General features: G+C 35.8%; 1 protein-coding gene across 1 annotated transcript in view; it reads left to right on the top strand.

The window, feature by feature from the left end:
• Positions 1 to 25,944, top strand: part of LOC150097074 (uncharacterized) — a 376,162-nt gene that overhangs the window by 39,899 nt on the left and 310,319 nt on the right. The window contains exon 4 of the mRNA XM_090408120.1: positions 6,444 to 6,590. Coding sequence (XP_090264246.1) covers positions 6,444 to 6,590 — 147 coding nt within the window. The remainder of the gene's footprint in view (positions 1 to 6,443; positions 6,591 to 25,944) is intronic.

Below are 25,944 nucleotides of genomic sequence, written 5' to 3'. Positions count from 1 at the left end.
TTGTGAGGTGGAATCTAACAAGACAAATTAAATAGTGGGGTATTGTTACAGACCTGGTGGATCGGTTGTTGGTGATGAAGAAATGCATCACCAAATAGAAAAGGTGAGCTCGAAAAGGGTAATCATAATGGGAGACTTTATCCAAATATTGATTGGGTAGCAGTAGAATCTCATGAGAAGAATGAAAATGCATTTATTGAGCTGTTGTGGGACAACTTCCTCAAGCAGCATGTGACAGAAGGAACTCGAGGTCAAAGAGTGTTAGATTTGATTATAGTGTCAGAGGGTGTTTCAGTTAAAGACATAACTATTCTGCCTCCAGTTGATGACAGTGATCATGCAGTACTCACTTGGGAAGTTTATGAATGTTCCATTCAGAAAAGGTTATATACTAAACTACAAAGCTGGAAATTAGAACCAACTGAGAAGTATACTGAATTTAGTGGAAAGAATATCGATAGTGCATGGGAAGCATTTAAACAATACTTAAATGATGCGATAATAGCATGTGTCCTGAGAGTTCGAAGAATAAATAGAGTAGGAGTCAAATGGATGTGTAATCTTATTAAGCAAGAGATTCATAAGAAAATGCCGATGTGGAAGGAATACCGTTTGCATAAGGATGACGTCCGTTATGAATGTTATAAGCAGCAGGCTAGAATAGTCACAACTGTTGTAAGGAAAGCAAAGTCTGATTATGAAAAGAAATTGGTTCTGCATGCTAAAGACAACCCACAAGAATTCTATCGATATGCTGCAAGTAAAAGAAAGAATGAATATGAAAGAATAATGCTTCTGAATTCAGATGCCGTGAGGGTTATAGATGCAGAAGAGGTAATGTCTTGTTCAGGTAATGACTGCCCATTTCGTTAAAAGCTATCAACCTGGTGAATACAACATTGAGCTCACTGTTACCTCTTCACTAGATGAAGAAACACAGGTGTGTGAGGCCGAGGTATTAGAGCTGTTGCACAAACTGAGTAGAATACAGCAATAGGGACTGATGGAATATCAGCATGTGTGATAAAAGAGTGTTCAGCTCAACTGGCCATTTCATTGACCAGGATGTTTAATATGAGTTTCAGAACAGGGAAGATTCTGCAGGAATGGAAGGAATGTATGGTAATTCCATTGTACAAGGGTGGTACAAAGACCGATATATCCAACTATCAACCAATTATTATCTTAGGAGTGGTGGTGAAGATTTTGGAAACATTGGTTAGGGCTTGCATTCAGAAATGGATTGACAGTGAATCTCTACTTTGCAATGAATAACATGGGTTTACTAAGGGAAGGTCATGTTTTAGCAACTTGCTCACATTCTATAACTATGTTACCATTGAACTAGACAAGGGGAATGGATACACCATGATACGTTTGGATTTTGCTAAGGCTTTTGACAGAATGCAGCATGGCAGACTGCTGCATAAATTGGAGAAAATGGGTTTGGGTTATACAATATTAGCATGGATAAGAGGATGGCTGACTGACAGATATCAAAAAGTGGTATATGGGGGATCTAAGTCTGCAAGGTTTAAGGTAACAAGTGGTGTACCACAAGGATCAGTGCTTGGTCCATTGTTATTTAATCTGCACATTAATGATATTGGGAAGGATTTGACAAGTGACATACGGTTATTTGCTGATGATGGAAAGATAGGTAGGGTAATCAGCAATGCTGCTGATATGCAGTCTTTGCAGAATGATTTGAATAGGCCGGAATTTTGGGCATGGGAAAATGGGTGTCAGCTCAATGCCAGTAAATGTAAAGTCATTCACTTTGGCATGATTAGATATCCATTGTCATATTGTATTGGTGAGATTAGGCTAGAAGAAACTGATGAGGCTAGGGATCTTGGAGTGTTAATAGATAAGAAGTTGAAGTTTAGGGGTCATGTGGCAAAGATTGCAAATACAACTCAAAAGATAATTGCAATGCTGAAAGAAACGTTCACATGTAAAGATAAGGATGTTATTTTGCCTGTTTACAAGGCCTTGATAAGACCTCACTTGGACTATTGTGTGCAGGTCTGGTCTCCTGGTTTCCATTGTGATTCTGATATATTGGAGAGAGTACAAAGTAGAGTGTTAAAAATGATATCAGGATTGTGGAATACTGATTAAAGACAGATTGAGAATTTGTAGACTGCAGACACTAGCAAACAGGAGAAAGAGGGATGATTGAGACTTACAAACTTCTGAAAGGTTCATACAGAATTCCAATTGATGAAATTTTTCAATTTATGGAGGGTGGGGAAAGGATGAGAGGGCATCCTTGGAAGCTGAGAATGAAGGCTGCCAAGAAGGGTGTGAGGGCTAGATTTTTCTTTCGGAGGGTGGTGTGTGATTGGTATGGATTTCCATTGGATGTTTTGAGTGCAAGCAGTGTGAATGAATTCAAGAATAAGTATGATAGCTGGTTTGTGTGTGTAGTATGTGGCTTCCCTCGATGAGTCTCTGACTCCCTGGAGGTCTCTCTTAATAATAATAATAATAATAATATATTAGTCACTTGATGAGTGAAATTTGACATTTTATGTTTTTTACTTAACAATATTTCATGCTAGTGGCATTTTTGTCTTTTAATGTATGCCTTATATCCCAGTTTTTTTAATGTCTATTTCTTTAAATGTATGCTTTTAATCATTTACATGTATGTGCTTACATTTTCTGTAGTTTGCACACGAAATTAAAAAAAAAAGAAAAAGTTAAAAGTGACTTATGATAGATATTGCATGAATGTCAGATAATGTTTGACATAATGTTTAGGACCTCATTTAATGAGTCTGTGGATTCCATGGAGTTGCCCATATCATAATAATAATATATCAGTTTTTGCAACACCCTTGTACAATGGAATATCATAATTCTTTCCATTGCTGGGATCTTTCCTGAGCTGAGACTCAAATTATACAACCATGTCAAGGATCTACCAGTTCAGCTGGATGTTTCTTTAGCATATATACTGATATCCCATCTGTCCGTATTTTGGAATTTTTTTATAATGTATTCAGCAGACTTCTATCTTTTCATCCAATGTAGTGGTAGGTAATACTGTTTGCCATGATGCACACACTAGATTGATATATAGAAGTACTGTTTGAATTTTGTAAAGTTATTCCTTCAGTTTCATTTCATACTCTGACTTTGCTTTCTGTACAATACTCATGACTTTTCTGTCCTAAACTTTATATATTTCATAACTCTTCTCATCCTTATTCTCTCAATATTTTTTCTACATCTTCTTATGGATCTCTTGAATTTTGCATCCATTTCACTGTTACCCAGTTTGTTCTTTGTATGTTACCCAGATTGATCTTTGAACTCTAGGGAGTTCTAAGATCAGGCATCTTTTCAAAGCTTCCCATGCACTATTGAAATCCATATTCAGTATACCATTAGACTTCATATATTATCTCCTGAATTTACCATAATTTCCTGCTATATTCCACATGTAATCTGTCCTAATTGGAATATCCATATGCTTAACTGTTTCCCAGTTCAGTATGGCATGATCATGCTCAGCAGTTGGTGACAAAACAGTCACATCCTTAACTGAGTTGCTTTCTGATGCTGTGATTAAACCTAACACACTTTGGTTTCATGTACAGGTAATCCTTGTATAACGCGGATGTTAGGTTCCATAGAAATGGCGCGTTATATAAATCGCGTTATGCGACACTCAGATTACATGGAAAAAGTAGGGTTTGGTTCCGAAGTTTTTTTTTTTTTTAAATTAAATAAACAACAATGACATACCCAACAAAAATATATTTTTATTTAATTCTTGTAATTCGTGTAAGTTAAAAAAACATATAAACTATGAAACAAATATATAGTATAAACTTATAAAATTAAAAATTGTACGTGAACTTCATTGCACATAATAAAGTGCATATTTTAATCATCATCACTGTCTTCAAAATGAACATTTTGTAGATGTTCTTTATTTTATGAGTGGCTGGACATCATCATCACTTGAAATCTCTTGGACATCATTTGCAGAATTCTCATTGCATACTTCAGCTGGTTTAGTTATCAAGAAGTCAGTAATAAGACCTTGCTTTGCTTACCACTATGCTGCAATTTTTTATTAAGTTCATAATATGGAGCTAAAGAAATATCCAATTGTCTTGTGAATTTTCTGGAGCGCTCCATTGAGGGATCATTATCGGTAAAATAGTTTCCTAACTTTCTTGCCAAGTCCAATCCTTCTGCTAATTTCTTTAAACTGAATTTTTTAACGGATTCATCACAATCAGAATCTTTGGCAGAACTTTCCCTGCCATTTGGTTCGACGTCATCTATTAATTATACCAGTTCCTCCTCATTTAAATTCATTTCCCCATCAATTAATTCACTAATTTCGTTTTCAATCATATCGCAAAAGCCTCTAAGTGGCCATTACTATATTAAAAATAATTTTTTTACATAAAAAAAGCATTACATATTGTATGTAACTCACCAGAAAATAAAGTTCTCAGCTTGAGATTAACACACTTATGATTTTTAATGCGCTTTCCTTGCAGAAAACGAAGACAATTTTCAACAATAATTAACACTTTACATGGTAAACAATTGATTATATGTATGCTAAAGGATATTTCCCTGATATAAATTTGCTACTTATCACTACATGCGCGATACGGGCAGACACAAATTTAACAAAGATAAGATTTGATTTTTAAGTTGCGCGGTGAAAAATATATGAAAAGATAAAGGGTCACTATAATTTGTAGACCGCATTATATCGAAACTGCGTTGTATAAGTACCGCGTTGAGCAAGGGTTGCTACAATTTGTAGACCGCGTTACAGCGAAACCGTGTTGTAGAAGTACCACGTTATATGAGGATTACCTGTAGTTGTCTTCCAGGTTCTCATTAACAGCTGAATGGGCCATGTAGGTTTTCCCATCTGTCTCCTTCATAGGTTTCATCTGGTATAATCTATGGCAGGATTGGTATTATTAGTAAAACCATCTTGGTTTTACTAATACCAATAGTCTTCACCAAGACTATTGGTGAAGACTATTGGTATATTCACCAAGGCAACAAACTCAACTTTTTTTTTTCTTGATGCTCCTGACATTTGTGTATATGTTATTGCTAATATGTGAATTTCCATTAATCTGCATATTCCCTAAGTAATGTTCACATTACCTGTACCTTTCAGTTAAAGTTAAAAAATAAAAATGTGCTCTATACTTTAACTAGATAACGTGTAAACTATCTAACTAACTAAACTAAATAATCGAGCTACACATTAACTAAATATCGTTAGATGAAGTTTGAATTTTATCTCATTAGGATATCATTAGATAAAGTAATAATTTTTTCTTGTTAGGTTATGGATCCTTGCATGGAAAGTACATCATATCACTGTATAATTCTATAGTCCCAAGAGGATTCCTTTTTATTTGTGAATTTGATTCAATTAATATCTTCTATCAGTGACCAATATTTTTCTTTCGTTATCACAAAATTATTTAATTTAAAATCTTGCATTAAAAATATAGCATAAAACTTTTCTGTCATGTATGATTGTACTGAACTTGTTGCTTTCATTTTTATAAGGGTAAATAATTTTTTTAATAACTGCAATTTACATATGCACTTGTTAATTCTACTTTTTGACAACTGACATTTGCTGGGATTCTGAATGCGAAACAGTGGACGGGCATGTGCTGGTAGCTTATTTTAACAGTTTTTCGGTCATATACTATCCTCTACCCATTAATGTGAACACTGTAGTATGCCCACAGTTAAGAGAACTGTAACTGGCAGAGTGTCAAGAAGAGTCAATTCATGTTGAAGGGGAGAAAAGAATAAGGGATGTACAAAGTCACCACCAACATGCAAAATCATGTGCTTTATACATAAAAATTTCCAACTGTTATTCAAGCAAAATAGTTACCTCTTTAAAAACTGGAATGTTCGTAAAAGAAAAGCAAATTTTCTGACATGTAATAATAAACATTTATTCCACAAAACAAATTGATTATCCTATTATTGGAACGATTTGCTTTCTTCTGCCATGCACAGTAGTGTCAAGGATTTGACACACTTCTGCGCATGGTTGCTAAGTTAAAGTGAGAAATAATTTTTTTTTGTACTTTAACACTGTGTTTCAATTAATGTTGACAATAACTAGGGAATGTTAACATTAATGACTTTTGTGCATTAGCATTAACATATAGGCATAATTGGCTACATCCTGGCTTAGTTGGACAGCTTCATTTTCCTTCCCCTCCCCATTTACTCCATACATATACTTAAAATGTTCAGTCCCAAAACATATGGTGAGTTTCTGAATTAAGTCTCACCCTAATAAATGATTTCTCCAGGTTTCTGATGTTGCATTCTTCATAATAGTAATAATAATATCATGTAATTGTTATGTGCATTGCTTATTATTATAACAGTTGGTTAATTTTAATTTCCAGGATGGACAAAGTTTGCTACATGTTTTAGCTAACTCATGGACTAATTCTAGTTTAAAAAATAATGGGATGTGTTCACGAGAAAAATCAAGAAAACAGATTGTATATATTTTGTGTAATACAGGATTGAATTTAGAACTGAGAGATAAGGTTAGTATGTAATTGTGATATTGTAATTATGATTGATTGCAATAATAAACTGATCATTAAGAAAAATAACATTTTGGATTATTTTAAACTTTTCATTTATACTGTGTTTAAATTATTCCAATTTCAAGTAAGAAAAATCAGCAACCAAAGTGTGTGATATAAAAAGCAGTTGAAGTGCATTTAAGAATTGTTTAAAAATTACTATAATTACTTTAGAAAATAATTGTTATTATTAGGTGCATTTTGTCAAATATATAAGCACCTGTTGGTGTAATACTTGCTTTTATTTGCCTGCAAAAGTCATGTTAAAGCAAATTAATTTATAAATACTGAGTTTTGAACTTTTCAAGTAATAATAGAATAGCAGCTCAGCAGGATATTGCAGTATACAGTAAATTCTTGTTTTCATCCATACTACACTCAAACCCAAAGAGTATTTTCACTCTCCTACTCAACTATCCGTTACTGTAATAAGGCACATCTTCTCAGAGACATATTACTTCCATTATAATGCATTTACGAGAATTACTCCCTAGTCATATTTCGTCTGTATTGAGATTTGTCAGTATTCTTCATCTTCAAGGCCCACCTTTCCTAATTGGGTTGTGGGGGCAGTAGCTGCAAGAGGACTTCCAGTGGTCACGATCCTCTGCCACCAAGCTTAGGTGTTCTGGTGGGACTCCAAACGTGTCCACCCAAGGTTTTGGATATAATCTATCCAACGAGTCCTTGACCTTCCACATCGCCTCCCACCCTCTGGCTTGGCAAAGAGAACCTGCTGAGGGGAGCCTCGCTTGTTGCATTCTGACCAGGTGCCCGTACCAACGTAACTGTGATCGCTCAACATGGAGAAGCAGCAGTTGAGTATTGAGGGTTTCCCGAATTGCAGAGCTTCTGACTCTGTTGAGTCTTGTCTGCTCTGCAGCCCCTTGAAGCAACCTCATTTCGGCCGCTTGGATTTGTGTCCGCATTCTTTCGATCATTACCCAACTCTCATGACCATAGGTGAGGCTGGGGACATAGACTGTATTGAAGACAGCCAGCTTTGCCTTCTGGCTTAACTCCCGCTTCAATACTACCGAACAGCCAAGCTGCTGCAATATTGCACTTGCTGAGCCAATTTGGATATCTAGCTCTACGTCCCACTTTCCATCACTTGTGAATATGGACCCAAGGTATTTAAACTTCTCCACCTGGTTCAGTGGGACTCCATTCACATGTAGAGTGCACTGGGATGGTTGTCTTGAGTTCACAAATGTTTCAGTTTTGGCCACACTGATCTTCATTCTGGCTTCTGCACAAACAGCTACAAACCTATCCAGGTTTTTAGCTGTTTGTGCAGAAGTATGGAGGTCATCTCTGGAAGAGCTAAGCAGAACCAGGTCATCTGCAAAAAGCAGACGTCTAATGCTACATCTTCCAATTCTGATACTCACTGCCTCAGCTGTGCCTATCAATCCAGTCCATCAATATTATGAAAAGGAGGGGTGACAGAACACACCCTTGGCAGAGGCCAATGGAGACTGTGAAAGGTTCAGACTTTGTGCTGATTTTACCCTGACACAAAACACTGGGCATTCATACAGGGACTTGATGGCAGCTAATAGTTGGCCATCCACTCCATACTCCTATACTACTCGCCAAAACTTATCCTGAGGAACCCGGTCATATGCCTTCTCCAGGTCCACAAAACATGTGTAGATATTCTTGGCATATTTCCAAGATTTCTCAATTACTTGCCTTAAAGTGAAGATTTGGTCAGTTGTGCTTCTACCAGGACGAAAGCCACATTGTTCTTCCTGGAACTTGGACTCAACTATGCTCCTGCACCTTCTTTTCAAGCACCTAGCATATACTTTCCCAGGCAGGCTGAGCAGAGAGATGCCACGATAGTTGCTGCAATCTCTCTGGTCTCCCTTCTTGAAGACTGGTCAGTAATTAAATATAAAAATAGTTTTAAGAGTAGTTATTCTAACTTTTAAAACTATTCAAAACCAAAAAATATTCTCAATGAAGTTTGAATACAAGTTACAAACAACATTCATCATCATCCAGATATAATAGCTTTAGCTGTACAGGATACCAATCTAATTAGTCTTAATGCTAAGTTAACTATATTGGTTGTCGGATTCTGCTTTTTGCTTATCTGCTTTATTTTGTTTGGTGCTCATCATCAAATTTCTGATATATACCCTCAAGGGGTGTACAGGATATGATAGTACTACATGAAAAATTACATCATTACTAACTTCCTATCTACAATTTTCCTCCAATTCAGTCTGTTTCCTGTCAAGACTCCAACATTATCAGATCTTATATTTCTATCTTCTAAGGCACTTTTTACTGTATCAATACACTTATATCTTGGTCTTCCTCTGGGTCTTTTTCCTGCCAACCTGGCAGAGAACAATTGTCTTGCTAATCTTTCCTCTCCCATTCTGTTTAAGTGACCCCTCTGAGATTAGCTCTGCTAATGCATTCCTGGATGCTGACAACGTCAAGTTCTTTTCTAATATCCTCATCTTTAATATGATATTGCCATTGATGCCATCTGTTCATGCCCCTAATCTTTCTCAGGACTCTCGTATCTGCAGATCTCTAGTCTTAGGTAAAGTGTTTTACTTCTGACCCAGATCTCAGATCCATAAGTCAAAATTGGCTTGAATACTGTCATCCTTCATCATCATCAACAACCATGGGTCCAATGACTGTAGGTGTCTGCTGCCATCTTGATATGATTCTTCCATTGCATTCTGTTTTGTGCAAGATGACTCAATTTGTGTATAGAGTTTCCACACCAGACAATGTCATCGCCCTATTCTCTGTTTGGTCTTCCTCTTTTTGTTCTTTCCTTCAATCATTCCAAACAGTGTTTTTAATTTTCTCTCATCATTCATTCTACATGTATGGCCAAATAGACGTAGTTTCCTTTTGATTATTTTCTGGATCAGGTTTTCTTTTGGTTGTATTCGTCTGTAGATTTCCTCATTGTTCACTTTCTATATCCAGCTTTTCTCAAGATCTTTCTATAGCACTTCTTCGCAAATGACAATATCCTCCTTTCAGATTCTCTCAGGAGTACCCAGACCTTGCATCCATAGAGCATGCTGCTGAAGATACAGGTTTCTACAGTGCACAGTTTAGTTTGCATCTTTATAGCTCAGCTCTTCCTTATTTTGTCCATGGCTTTTAAAATAGTTGTTGCTCTGGCTATTCTAATTTTTATCTCTTTTTTGGGTCCAAGTCATGCATCATGTGGCATCCAAGGTATGTGAAGTGTTCCACATTTTCCAGTTGAAATCTGTCTATTGTAACTCTGTTCAGTAACTCCTGTTGTCTGAATATCATTGTTTTAGATTTTTGAAAGTTGACATTTAGTTCATATCTTTTTCCTTCTCTGTATAGTGTTTGCAATGTCTGTTCCAGGCTTGCTGCATCTTCTTCAATCAGGACGATATCATCTGCAAAGAAGAGGTAGTTTATTCTCATGCCATTTATTGAAATGCCTCCACCTTCTTCTTTAATTTTATCTAGTATTCTTCCCAGATGTGTGATAAAGATGATTGGTGATATTGGGTCCCCTTGTCTTGTGCCTGGACTAGTGGCAAACCAATCTCCAGTTTCACCTGCTATTCTGATTTTTGCTTGTGCTTGGCTGTTTATATCTTTCAGCAGGCAGATCAATTTATTGTCCACACCATAGGATTCCAAGACAGCCCATGTTATATTTTGGTCAATATTATCAAATGCTTTTTGGAAGTCCACGAAACAGCAATTTATCTTTTTTTTTGAGCTTTCTCTGCTATTAGTCTTAGTGTGAGTATTTGTTCCACTGTACTTCGATCTTATCAAAATCCGGCTTGCTCATCTGGAAGATGTGCCTCCGTATGCCCCTTCAGGCAATCTGTTAGTATTTTGATCAGCACTTTGCCAAGATGACTCATTAATGCAATAGTTCTGTAATTGGTGCATTCTAAAGCACTGCCTTTCTTATGAAGAACAACCAAGACCGATTTTTTCCACTCTTCGGGGGCATACCCTGATCTCCATATTTCATTACATAGCTTATGTATTTCTTTTGCAACTGATTTTCCCCCATATTTTAGCATCTCGCCTATTATGTTGTCATTTCCAGGACTCTTGTTATTCTTGAGATGTTTTATAGCCTTATTCACCTCCTCTTCCAAGATGTCATTTTCAAAGATCTCTGCTGGTGGAGAGATTGCTTTTAGTTCTTTGATTATTTCTGTTGCAGTATCATTTAGTTGATTTTTATATAGTTCACTGCAATATCTTGTCCATCTGTGTATGATTTCTGTCTTGTCCATCAATACTTTACCATTTTCATCTTTGATTGCTACTGATCTTGTTTGCCACTTCCTATTGACATTTCTTATAAGTTTGTAGACCTCTCTAGTTTTGTGTTCTCCATTTGGCTTTATCAGATCTTGCTGCTTTTCGTATTTCATTGCATTTTTGACGGTATAACTCATCTGCTGCCTCTGAATTATCTCTTTTAAGTTTCAGTTCTCTTTTTTTTTCTTGTACCAATTTTAGGGTTTCCTGAGTTATCCATTTCTTGTTGATCTTTTCTCTTTCAGGAATTACTTTCTCTACTACTTTTTTTAGCACTGTAGTCAGTCATTCTGCTCTTGTATTTATATTTTGTTTTTCACTTGGGGTCTTAAGCTTAGTTTCCAATATGTTCTGATATGCTGTTCTTAGCCTGTATTCATTTAGTTTTGAGATGTCTCTAGCTTTCTGGAACATCCCTTTGTACTTCTGTTTCAGTTTTAGTCTTATATTCGCAATCACCAAGCTGTGGTCCAAATCAATATCAGCTCCTTGGAATGATCTGCACTGCTGAACTGAGGTTCTCCATTTCTGGTCTAATAATATTAATATTAATAACTGTCATCTTTATTGGGTGAAAATGTGATCCTGACAGCTTCTATTTGTCGTGAATCCAGCTTGTTCTTCACTAACCTTCTCTTCCACAATCCTTCTCAACCGTTTCTCAAGTATACTTGCATATATCTTACCAGGACCACTCAGTAGAGAAATATCACTTGTATACAGCTAATTTAGCGTTTTGGCTAGTTCCTCTCTTATTACATATAAACTTATTCAGTTGACTTCCTACCATATCAGCTTTGTTGATTCTGTTGTCTATTTCCATATTTAATTTACCATCTTCACTAAAAATCGTGCCTAAGTTGCTGAAATGTTTTACTTGTTCTGTAGGTTCTCCATTCACAATGCAGTTGATATTTTCAATGTTTCTGCGGATTTTCATCGTCTTGGTCTTTTTAATGCTGACCTTCATACCATATCTATTACAACCGTTATTCAATTTAGTCAGGGAATCTTGCAGACTTGTAGCAGATTTATTTAAAAGTATAACATAAAGCAAAGAGCTGAGATTAAAATCTCCAATTTTGATATCAGGTTTAATACCACTTTCTTTCATAATGTGATCCATGTAGATAATGAATAACAGAGGGGATAATGTACATCCTTGTCAGACACCAGATTTAACATTAAACCATCTTCCTGTACTTCCTTCAATTCTACTGCTGACTCAACTCAAATAAAGAATAAGTATTGCTTGATATAATGCCCCATTGAAATCATTTAACTGTAGCGTTTCGAATAGCTTCTCTCTTGGCATCTTGTCATATGCCTTTTCCAGATCTTAAATACAGATCTTTGTTATATTCCGATGACTTCTTAACTATTTGTCGTAAAGTGAAAATGTGATCCTGACGACCTCTATTTGTCCTCAGTCCAGCTTGTTCTTCACCAAGCTTCTCTTCCACAATCCTTTTCAACCGTTTCTCAAGTATATCTTACCAGGAACACTCAGTAGGGAAATACCCCTGTAATTCTCGCATTCAGTTTTATTTCACTTTTTATATATGGGTACTATGAGAGCTCTACTCCAATCATCTGGAATTCATCCCTCTGTCCAGTCTTACTGAACTATGCAGTGCAGCCACTGTAAGACTTTTATACCTCCATACTTCAACATTTCTGGACGAATATTATCTATTCCTGCTGCCTTTCCACATTTCAGTTTTTTGATGGCTTTTTCTACTTCAAGTATGGATATGTATTCCTGACTGCATGCCTGGTCAGTGTTTTTTACCACTGTGCTGTCATTACTGCTTGTTTCATTTAGCAGTTGTTTGAAGTTGTTACTCCATACTTCAAAGATATCTTTTTGTCGAAAATAACGGGGGCCTTGTTTAACCGCCGACACCCCAGCCAGCATGACATGCTGTATCATCATTTTTTATTTTGGTTTAAGCCAATAATAATACAATTTGGTCGGCTAAATCGCAAATTACCAGCCCATTCTCGTTCGTTCAGTATCCAGGTAGATACCTAACAGGGTCCACCACGAGAAGGTGAGGATTGGACATTAGGTCAGAAATCGTGATCGGTTCTCTGCATTCTGGGATTCTGACCTAATGTTCAATCCTCACCTTCTCGTGGTGCACATTTGATGCTCATAATTATCAGTGTTCTCAATTCTGTATAAGAAATTTTAATTGCATCCATTTCTAATTTAATTTACTATTGGTTTTATATTATAACAAATCACTTTCCCTTTCCACACTTCAAAGGTGAAGAGGAACCTTTCTTTGTTACTTCAAAAATGTTGATGGAATGAGATATCTGGTGGAATGTTGCTACAGGCCAGGGAATATAGAAGGGGGAGACAAAAAATGTATAGTCAACTTAGTGAGCAAGCAAAAGGTGGTCATTACAGGTAATTTCAAGTACCAGCACTATTGATGGAATGTAGGGATAGCATCAGGGAATAAGGAAAATGAATTTTTTGAGTTTTAAGGGACAATAATCTTAAGGAGTATGTAATGGAGGCACACAAGTGTTAAGAGTCTTAGATCTGATTTTGAGATCTGGTTATATCATCAGAACTGAAACTGAAATAGATGGGATTAGATAATTGACTAATAAGTTGGATAGGTGATTGGCTGTTGGACAAGTATCAGCAGATTGCATATGAGGAATCCCAAAGAGGAATGTCACTAGTGGAGTGCTGCAGGGATCTGTTTTGGGACCATTATTGTTTCACTTGTCATTAATGACCTTGCAGGATTATCTGGATAGACTATGTAAGTGAGAAAATGATTGATGCTATCAGTTTAATGTTGCAAAATGCAAGGTCTTGAAAGTTGGTAAGTAGAGTTGGAATGCAGAGTATACAATTAATGAAGAAATTTTGAATGAAGTGGAGTAGTAGATGATGATGATGATGAGTAATAAATGAGAGATGTTGGGAGTGATGGTGGACAGAAATTTGAAGGTTAGGAATCACATTGCTAAAATTGTAAGAGCATCCCAACAAATTATGACAATAATGAGGAGGACATTGATATGCAGAGGCAAAGAGGTTATGGTTCCCCTGTATAAGGCTTTGATCAGGCCACACATGGACTACTGTGCACAGATTTGGTTGCCTTGTTTTTAGGGGGATGAGGATATATTGAAGAAAGTATAGAGAAAGTTTACTAAGTCTGGTCTATGGAATGTCATATATGAGGAAAGATTCAGAAAATGCAACCTACAGAATTTTGTGAATAGAAGAAGAAGAGTAGATATGATTGAGATATATAAGTTGGTGAGGGGGGGTTGTTACCAATTATTGTGGAGAAAATATTTCATAGAAGGTGGCATGGATAGGCCATCCATGGAAGCTGTGTAAGGAGTGAGAAGCAGGTTCTTTACATGGAGAGTGAGTGGAATGCATTGCCTAAAAGTGTGGTGAGCATGGCAACTGTGAATCGGTTCAAGACATGGTTCAATGATCTTTTGGCATGAGTGAATAAACATTTACTCTTGCAATGAGTTCTTTGACTCCATGGAGGTCAGATGATGATAATAATCCCAAATCTGCCCATCCTTAGAATACTGCTCACATATGTGGGATGATGTACCTAAAACCACCATAAAAATTCTCAACACTGTTAAGAGGAGAGCAATTTGGCTCATTGATGATCCCTACCATATAGAGTCACTTCAGCCTCTCTCTCACACACACAAACATTTAATGTTTCAGCACTTTGTCTGTTCTACAGATACTGCCATGGTCACCACTCTGCTGCTCATATGCACTATAGCAATATGGTGGTGATGCCAATTTTCATGGCATTATCACCATAATGCCATAGTGTATTTAAGTAATATAATAGGTTTAAAGAGGGATAGGAAAATGTGAGAGATGATGAAACAGTTGGCACCAATAAATTCATCAAACAGCATCTAAGAATACAGCAAAAGTTCAGCCATTATTAGTGGAGGTAGATAGCATTGTGTAGTTGATAGATTGTGGTGATGTGGGCAGTGGGTTGTGTGGAGTGGCATGTACTCTTGCGATGAGTCCTTGGAGATGTCATAATAATAATTAGTTTGGCCTGACAAATGATTAAGTGTTCAATTGAAAGCAAAAGAATTGAATTTAGACAGAGAAACAGTGAAGAAGATTTTGAGCGATTTGGGAATGAAAAAATTTATTTCTGCAAAGATTGTTCTGAATTTTGAGTGAAATCAAAATCAGTGGTGGCTTGATGTTTGTTCTCATCTTTCTTCACAATTGGCTGTTTTTGACAGTTATTCCTGGTGATGAAACTTGCTTTCAGTGTGAGCTTGAAACAAAACTGCAAATCATGCAATGGAAAACATCTTCACCAAGACCAAAAAAGGCACAAATGTCACAATCATAGATCAAGACAATGCTTGTTTGTTTTTCAGTCTTAAGGACATAATTCACATTGAATTCATTAAACAAGGATAAATTTTATGAAGTTTTTTATAAGACAAGACCCGAACTTTGGCTGAACAAGAATCTATCACAAAATCAGACCATTCTCCATATTTATAATTTTTTAGGGGGTGGAGAGCTGCTCCCAAAAAAGAGGAATGCCTTGAAAGGATGCATATTTTTGGACATCAAACATCATGTGGTAACAGTAGTAAAACGTATTCCAGAAGATGCATTCCAGAAAGGTTTTTTAACAATGGAAGCATTTTCTAATTGAGTGCATTGCTGTACAAGGCAATTACTTTGAAGGTGATAGTAGCTGCTAGTCTACAGATAAGTAAATATAGTTTTTGTGTTTATGTGTTCTGAAAATTTGTAACGCCTTGTATATATATCCCTTCTTTACCATAAGCCCTTCTAAGTTAGTATCACAATCACTCAACAACAGGTCTCTTGTGGATATTTCATTGATAGCTGCATCCTTTGAAGCTGTCACTAAATCCAACTCTTATTTCTTAAATTGTAAACAACACTAAAATAATAACTTAAGCAGTTAATATTTTAAGGTAGATATTTCTTGAAGTACTCTCGAGGGACCCTGTAAACCCTAGAGAGCGCGTTCCCTGGGTGGCGGATAGGGGACCCACCATGTGTGTGTGTGTGTGTGTGTGTGTGCTCGTGCGTGCGTGCGTGTGTGTGTGTGTGTGTATATGGTGGGGTGGTCTGAATATACTGAATAAGGACTCGTGGACCAACAGGGCCATAAGGGGCAATCATCTTGATAATAAGGGAAGTGGCACTCCCATGGACCCCTAGCTGGATCTATCCTCCTTCTCCTCTTCTACTTTGAGGAAGATCCACTCACTTTAATCTTTCCTATAAGGCCTATTCAGCCAACTCTTGGCCCTCGAGTACTCGAGGGCCATAGGGGTCTTTCCATTTCTGGCCTTACAACTATGTCCCCTTTATAAATCTTTACTATAATTCTACTCTATTCTCCTATTATCTACTCTTTCCCCTTCAATATACCCTATTCCTCCTATGGATTTAAATTTGGAAAAAGGCTAGTTCAAAAGCCTTAAGGTAGCAGCCTTACCACTAATTATGTTCTCCATGTCAGGTGACTAGTCTGACATGGAGAACATAATTCAACTTTTAAGCTGACAGAAAAAGGTCATTGGAATGAATGTATTGAAAACTACACTGGAATGGAAAAGGTAAAACGAAAATGGAAACGACAAAATATAATACATATAGCAAATTGGAATGTAAGAGGAATAGCATATAAAGAAATAGAATTATACTAAATATTAGATGAAAGAAATTTTAAAATAGCAGTAATCACTGAAACAAAAAAGAAATTAAAAGGAACCATGAGAACCGAAAATTTTAATGTGATATGCAGTGGAGTTGACGGACCAAAAGAGCACAAGCAGGGGTCATGACTTGGATTCGTTACTTCCTTTCAAAACAGTTAAAACATTATAAATAATGGAATGAAAGAATAATGGAACTAGAATAAAAATAGATAGAGGTTATTTAACAATAATTGGTTTATATGCACCAGAAGAAGGAAGAGAACAGGATAATATTGAATTTTATAATCATCTACAAAATATATATAATAAAATAAATAAAAATGATTATGTAATTTTAGCAGGAGACTTAAATGCAAGAATTGGAAACACGAAAATTAATAATAACATAGGAATATATGGAGAACATACTCCAAACAGGAATGGTAAAAAAATTGATTGACTTTGTAGTTTATAATAACCTAAAAATAATGAATTCTTTCTATAAACATAAAGACACACATAAATATACTTGGGCAGCAAGAGGTTGGAAATCAATATTAGATTATTTTATCTTAAATGAAAAGACATCAAAGTTTTCATTCGATGTTAGAGTTCACAGAGGATATGAAATAAACAGTGACCACTTCCTTGTTAAAATAAAATTAAGATTACCACCTAAATGGCTACAAGTAACAAGAACAGAAAGAAAATTTAAAACATTTGTTTGTAAAACTAGACTATTAATTGACACAAATATACAATGGCTATATGAACAAAGAATTAACCAATATCTAGATAAAATAAAACAATATGAAGAAATAGAAATAGAATGTCTTAATATAAAAATTATACTAAATGCAGCAGCAAATGAAAGCTTAGGAAAGACCAAAAAATTCAATAAAAGGAAAAAAACTGAAGATATGGGATGATACTACTAAAGAAATAATCAAAATGAAAAAAGAAGCCTGTCACAAATGGTTAAGCAGTAAAAGATCATCATCATCAAATTCCTGCCATGTACCCTCAAGGGGTGTACAGGATATGATAGTACTACATGAAAAAAATTACATCATTACTAACTTCCTATCTACAATTTTCCTCCAAATCAGTAATGGTGGAGTCTTGTCAAGACTCCAACATTATCAGATCTTATATTTCTATCGTATAAGGCACTTTGTACCGTATTAAATTCACGTATATCTTTGTCTTCCTCTGGGTCGTTTTGCTGCCAACCTGGCAGAGAACACTTGTTTTTGCTAATCTTTCTTCGCCCATTCTGTTTAAGTGACCATACCACCTGAGATTAGCTCTACTAACACATTCCTGGATGCTGACAATGTCAAGTTCATTCCTAATATCCTCGTTTTTAATATGATATTGCCATTGATGCCATTTGTTCACACCTATAATCTTTCTCAGGACTCTCATATCTGCAGTCTCTAGTCTTTGGTCAAGTGTATTACTTCTGACCCAGCTCTCAGATCCATAAGTTAAAACTGGTTTGAACACTGTCTTGTATACAGCTAATTTAGTGTTCCGACTAATTTCTCTCTTATTCCATATGAATTTATTCAATTGACTTCCCACCATACCACCTCTGCTGATTCTGTTGTCTATTTCTATATTTAATTTACCATCTTCACTAAAAATCGTGCCTAAGTAGCTGAAATATTTTACTTGTTCCACAGTTTCTCCATTCACAATACTGTTGACATTTTCAATGATTCTGCCTATTTTCATTGTTTTTGTCTTTTTATTGCTGACCTTCATACCATATCTATTACAACAGTTATTCAATTTAGTCAGAGAATCTTCCAGACTTGTAGCGGATTTATTTAGAAGTATAACATCATCCGCATAAAGCAAAGAACTGACATTAACATCTCCAATTTTGATATCATGTTTAATACCACTTTCCTTCATAATGTGATCCATATAGATAATGAATAACAGAGGGGATAATGTACATCCTTGTCTCACTAGATTTAACATTAAACCATCTTCCTGTACTTCCTTCAATTCTAACTGCTGACTTACAACTCAAATAAAGACTAAGTATTGCTTGATATAATGCCCCATTGACACCATATAACTGTAGCGTATTGAATAGCTTCTCTCTTGGCACCTTGTCATATGCCTTTTCCAAATTGACAAAAGTTAAATACAGATCTTTGTTATATTCCCATTCTTTCTCTACTATTTGTCATAAATTGAAGAACTGATCCTGACAGCTTCTATTTGGCCTGAATCCAGCTTATTCTTCACCACGCTTTTCTTCCACAATTCTTCTCAACCGTTTCTCAAGTATACTTGCATAGATCTTGCCAGGAACGCTCAGTAGGGAAATACCTCTGTAATTCTCACATTCAGTTTTATTTCCCTTTTTATATATGGGTACTATGAGAGCTCTACTCCAATCATTGGGAATTCTTCCCTCTGTCCAGGCTTTCAGCTATGCAGTGCAACCACTTTAAGACTCTTATACCACCATACGTCAGCATTTCTGGTCTAATATCATTTACTCCTGCTGCCTTTCCACATTTCAAGCCTTTGATGGCTTTTCTTACTTCATGTATGGATATGTATTCCTGACTGCATGTCTGGTCATTGTTTTTTGCCACTGTGCTGTCATCACTGTTTGTTTCATTTAGCAATTTTTCAAAGTAATTACTCCATATTTCAAGGATATCTTTTTCTCCTGTTTTCATGTCACCTTTATCAACTCTAACTCCTTTTTCAGCACTCTTTCCTCCATTCTTAAGCTTCTTCAACAACCTCCAGAATATTTTCCCACCTTCTTGATATTTATTTTGTATATTCTTGCCAAAGTCCTCCCATGACTTTTGTTTAGCTAGTTTTACACAGTGTTTAGCATTATTGCATTTGTCTCTGTATTCTCTAAGAGCACGAGCTGATTTATTTGACAATAACTTTTGATACTTTCTTCTTTTCCTTCACTGCCTCTTTAACTTCCTGTGTCCACCAGGGAGTTCTGATTTTTTTTTATCCTTGCAGACAACCTCAACAAATTCCTCTCTGGCAGAATCAATCAATGGTTTCTTCAGAGTTTGTCACTGAATCTCCAAGGTTTGATACCTGTTCTCAAACTCTTTCATTTTTTTTTTCAGTAAACTTTGTGTATTTTAGTCTACAGTTCACATCTGAGAGCTGCTCAACTTTTATTCACTATAAAACTTTCTTACATGCTATTTTTTTTCAATATGAAATTCAAGTTTATCCTGCTCAAGACCAAATAGTGGTCTTGAGCTTCCAATTTCAAATCCTCTGTACACTCTGGTGTCCTGCACCAGGGAGAAAACATCACTATCAACAATAACATAGTCAATTAGACTTTTCTTGTTCCTTGCCTCTTCTCTCGATGTGAATTTGTGCACATTTTTATGTTGGAACATGGTGTTTATAATAACCAGTCCATTTCTTGAGCAGAAATCCAACAAATATTTGCCATTATTATTAGCTTTGCTCTTTTCTCCAAATTTTCCCAAAATATTTTTCTATGTCTCACAATCATTTCCTACTCTGCTATTTAGATCCCCAACAAGGACCAACTTTTCCTTTTTCATTGTGTCAGTTGATTTTTCTAAAGCCTCAAAAAAATTCCTCCAATTCTACCTTAGTAGAACCTTCTGTGGGACCATTGGCACAAATAAGTCTCATTGTCCATTTCCCCATTCTCATATTTGCCCACATTACTCTACTTGAGACTGACTGCCATTCAAGAAGATTAGCCTCGTATTTTGTGTTGAATACTATGGCTACTCCTTCTTTTCCTTGATTTTCATTGCCTGAATATAACATTTTGTATTTATTGCTCAGAAAGATCTCACCAGTTTTTTTCTTTTTTTTGTTTCAGTGACCCCTATAATGTCGATCTGGTACTTATCTAATTTCTCAGCTAGCTCCATTTCTTTGCCATTCGGGCTTCTTATGTTGATAGTACTGATCTTTAACTCTGGTGATGTTGAGTTGGGGTGTGTTTTCAGATTTGTTCCAGTTTCTGACTTTTCACTGTTTGCCCTGGTTCCCTGGCGAAAACAATGGGGGCCTTGTTTAACCAGGCGATGCCCCAGCCGGCATGAAATTTTGTGATGTTGTACCATTTTTTATTTTGGTCTAACCAATAAGAATACAATTTGGTCGGCTAAATCCCAAATTGCCAGCCTATCCTCGTTCGTTCAGTATCCAAGTAGATACCCAACAGAATGCACCACGAGAAGGTGAGGATTGAACATTAGGTCAGAAGTCCTGGTCAGTTCTCCGCATTCCTTTAAAGGCTATGTGGAGATCTCCTCTCAGTTATACAGCTTTGACTCTTAAGCAACCTGCAGTAAAAGATTAGAAGATGAAATAGAATATAAAATAATAAGAGCCATAGCTAAAAGAGAAGTCAGAAAAAGACATAGAGAATCATGGTACAAATTAATTTCTAATTTAGAACATGATTTATATAAAATAGGACCCAATGTATATAAGATTTTGAAACACCTAAATGCAGATACTAAAGAAAACAAAATTAAACACCGAATTGAAATTAGAAGAATTTCTAAATTTCTACACAGAATTGTGGACAGATAAATATTTAAAAAAAAACAACTGGCAAACACTTAATGAAAAGGGAATAACTAAAGAAGAATTAGAAATCAGCCTGAAAGAAGCAATCAACAGAAAATCACCTGGAGAAGATAAGCTAGGTTCAGAACTGTATAAATATTATTATTATTATTTATTATTATTATTATTATTATTATTATTCAGGCCACCATGGAGTCAAAAGACTCATCGTGGGAGGTCCTTCCTAAGAACATTAAGTCTGTCAAGACTCATTGAGGGGAGGTCCCCCCCCCCTAAGAAACACAAAGTCTATCATACCACTCTTTAAACTCATTGACCGTTCTCGCTCCCACCATTTCATCAGGTAATGCATTCCACGGTTCAACCACCCTCCACACAAAGAAACCAATCTTTACCCTCTTGCTCACAGTTTCCTTTCGTAACTTCCAGGGATGGCCTCATGTCATCACTCCTTCCCGCTGTTCAACCAATCGAAAGAACTCCCCAGTGTCCACCCTGTAACCACCCCTCAACAGTTTAAAAGTTTCAATCATATCACCTCTCCTTCTTCTATCCACCAAACTCTGCAGTCCACATTCTCTCAGCTGATCCTCATAACTATCCTTGTACAGTCCTGAAACTATCTTTGTCATCCGTCTTTGTATCCTTTCCACAGTTAATTTATACCCTTCAAATCCTGGGGACCAAATCTGAGAACAATAGTCTAAGTGTGGTCTGATCAGAGACTTATACAACGGAATGATAACCCTCTTATCTCTGCAGGTCAGTGACCTTCTCATAATTGCAGCAATCCTCTGTGTTACCTTCACCACCTTTGCAATATGTCCCCTAAACTTCAGGTTTCTATCAATCATCAACTCCAGATCTCTTGTCTCCCCTACTTCCTCCAGTATAACTCCTCCCATAGAGTGTGCAGCATCCCATCGATGTTTCCCAAACCTCAAGACCGTACATTGTGCTGCATTAAACTGCACCCCATTCATTTGCCCATCTATCTAGCTTATTCAAATCCTCTTGCAGGGCTACCACATCTGCACTATTACTAATAATCCTTCCCAGCTTCGCATCATCCGCAAACAACTGAATATCCCCTTGCAATCCACTGGCGATGTCATTGATATAAAGGTTAAACAATATAGGTCCTAGTACTGAGCCCTGTGGAACCCCACTTGTAATGTAACCCTCTGCCTCCTTGAAACTGCACAACCATACACAACTCTCTGATACCTATCAGACAGCCAATCCTGAATCCAGTTGACCAATCTGACATTCAGACCCATGCGTTGCAACTGAAATATCAGCTTATCATGTGGCACCCTGTGAAATGCCTTCGCTAAGTCTAAGAAAATTGCAGAATATGCCTTTCTCTCATGTAATGTTCTTGTAACTTTATTATAAAAGGCTAGCATATTGCTAAAACAAGAGCATCCTTTCACAAATCCATGTTGATTCTCACAGATAACATTACCCTCATCTGCCCAATGCTGTATAGGGTCCCTCACTACTTTCTCCAAGATCTTAACAACTACTGATGACACACAGACTGGCCTATAATTAGACACTTCCAGTCTGTTACCACCCTTATGCAATGGCACTATCTTACCTTCCTTCCATTCCCTGGGCACCTTTGCCAAAGCCAGACTTTCATTGAAAAGCCAGGTTAAAGGCACTGTTAGTTTCCTAGCACATTCTCTCAAAACTCGTGGTGAAATACCATCCAGTCCCAAAGCTTTACTGACATCCAGAGTACTCAGTATCTGAAGCACACTCTCCTCCTGTACCTCTAAACCTCAAACCAGCCCTATCCCTTTTACATTAAAACTGACTCCTCTAGGATGAAATACTCCAATAAAGTGTTCATTGAACAATTCCACTATGTCCTCTGCATCAGTCACTCTGTTCCCATTTTTATCCCACAATATCATTCTTCCACAGTCATTTCTCCTCTTACTGGCCACATAGCTAAAAAATTCCCTAGGATTTTCTTTCGATCTTAGGGCCAATCTCCTCTCATATTCCAGTTTCACTTTCCTTACCACACTAGTCACTCTTTTGGCCTGTGTCTTATATTCTTCATGCATCTTCTCTTCACCTGTCTCCTTATATCTCTTCCATAGTTCGCATGCAATTCCTGTTTAATATTGTTTGTCATCCACTTTACTCCAAATTGTGTCCTCTTCTTCACTCGTGGTATACAACTTACCATTGCTGCTAACAAATATTCTTTCACAATTTCCCACACACTAATGATTTCCCGGCCTTCCAATTCCTCCCTCCATGAAACTTCCCGAAGTTGACGTCTAAGACTATTATAATCACCTGCATTATAATTCCATATAAGTTTCCGTCTCTTTGATACTCCTGCATGTCTATTCATTTTCCAAGTCAAAACACATGGTCACTCTCTCCAACTGGTGAGAGAGATGTCAACTCAGTTATTATCAACTCTTCTGATGCTATAACCAAATCCAAAACGCTTGAACCTCTTGTTCCCTCTGTTACATGTTGCCTAAGACATTTGTCCCTCAAGAATTCTAGAAATTCCATTCCCCTATTGCTACATGCATCTTCCTCTCTCCAATTTATACTACTGTAGTTAAAATATGGGAACAAGATTCAATGAAGGATTCCTATTATTTTTAAATAAAATTTATACAACTGGTAACCCCCCCTGCCCCCCAATAGAATGGAAAAAAGCAATTGTGATTCCTATCTGTAAAAAAGGTAATAGAGATAACCCTAAAAACTATAGAGGTATAAGCATACTAAATTCCTGTTACAAAATATATAGCAGAATTTTAAATATCAAACTAATGAAATATTTCAAAAACTTTATTTTAGAAGTACAGAATGGGTTTAGAAAAGAGCGATAATGTATAGACCTGGCCTTTTGCCTAAAATTAATAATAGAGAAAAGAAGAGAATACAATTTAGAAACACATATTGCATTTATTGACTTTGAAAAAGTCAATAAACGCAATAAATGCTTCTTTTAACTTTTGACGAAGTTAAAAGAAGCATTTTATTTAACATATTAAATGAAAGACAGATACCAAATAATATCCTAAAATCTATCATAAGTATATATGAAAATAATCAAATACAAATGAGATTAAATCATGAGCTATCATATACGAGAGAGATAAACCAAGGGGTCCAACAGGGATGTCCCCTCTCAGCAACTCTTTTTAATATTTACCTAAATGAAATAATAAAATGGAATAAAAATTTCCATCAAGGTATTAAACTTTCTCCTATTGTGAACTTAAACACTCTCCTTTTTGCCGACAACCAAATAATAATTACAAATTCTGAAGTTAACTTACAGAAAACTATTTTAGATCAAAATGAAATAGCCAAAGATTATGGTATGATAATATCAACAGAAAAATCAAAAAATATGACCTTTAAATGACAAGATCCAGCAAGAACTAAGATAGTAATAGATGACAAGATCTTAGAACAGGTGAATTCATTTAACTACCTAGGATGTACGATCACATATGAAAATGAAAAAGATATAAATGTAAACATTGCAAAATATTTAAAAATAACAGGTGTAATTAACTCTATATTTAAACCAAACCTAGTTCAAAAACAAACCAGACTAAAAGTATACAATACATTAGCCCTACCAGTCTTATTGTATAGAAGTGAAATCTGTACAATAAAACAAAAAGACAAACAAAGATTAATAACAGCAGAAATGAAGTTTATGAGAAAAACTGCAAAGTATACTCTATTTGATCACAAAAGAAACGAAGAAATTATGAAAGAATTAAACCAAGAATCAGTAATAGAAAAAATTAAAATATGTAAACATAAATGGATGGAACACGTTCCAAGAATGAAAACAGAAAGATTACCAAAACAAGCCTTAAAGTACAAGCCATTAGGTAAAAGAAAACCATGACATACTCTTAAACAATTCAAATGATACTTCTAAGGAACAGGCCACTCTAGGCCTAAATCCTTGATATGCATGATGATGGTGATGATTTCTTGATGTATTGATTTGTAGCAAAATTTTGTTTAATCAATTTAATCTCATTACCTCACTGAAATTATATAGCTGAGCAGAGGAAGATTATGAAGATCTGTTTCTTAGTTTTAGTCAAATTAAATTACCCTTGACATGATACCATATTCTTGTTTAATCGTTTACCCGAACATAAGAAAACAGTTTTTTACATAAAGTATCTTCACAACTAGGCTACTTGTATCTATATATAGAGTCTGCTGACTTTGCATCAATTGCCTCAGCATCCCACTCTCCACACTCTCATTAGGACATGCACAAATTTTATTTGCTTACTTGGTAAAGAATTAAACACGAATATAGTTTATTGTCAAGTGTAATTTGCTTTATGACCAATTAGAAAAAAAAAAAAAACTTACTACAACTAATGTTTAGTAATTTACATATTAATAACATATTTAACAACAGTGTTTAATTTTTAAATTCTTTTATTAAAATTTATTTCACAAATTTTATTAAATTTAATGTGCATGTGCTGTTGTAAGAGAGGTAGGAAATATTTTATAAAGGTTAGAGCATGTTACTTCAGTTTATTTCCCTGGGGCTAGATTACGTGATTTAAATAAACTTACAAGCAAAGAAAATAACAAAATTTTTATATTAGATGGACCAAATGATCTAAAACTGTGATCATTT

Source organism: Typopeltis vanoorti, chromosome 18, assembly GCF_054136105.1.
Source record: "Typopeltis vanoorti isolate ZY-2024b chromosome 18, IOZ_Tvanoo_1.0, whole genome shotgun sequence".
Lineage (NCBI taxonomy): Eukaryota > Metazoa > Arthropoda > Arachnida > Uropygi > Thelyphonidae > Typopeltis > Typopeltis vanoorti.
The sequence above is the reverse complement of the archived record's forward strand: the minus strand, read 5'-3'. Positions and strand labels throughout refer to the sequence as shown.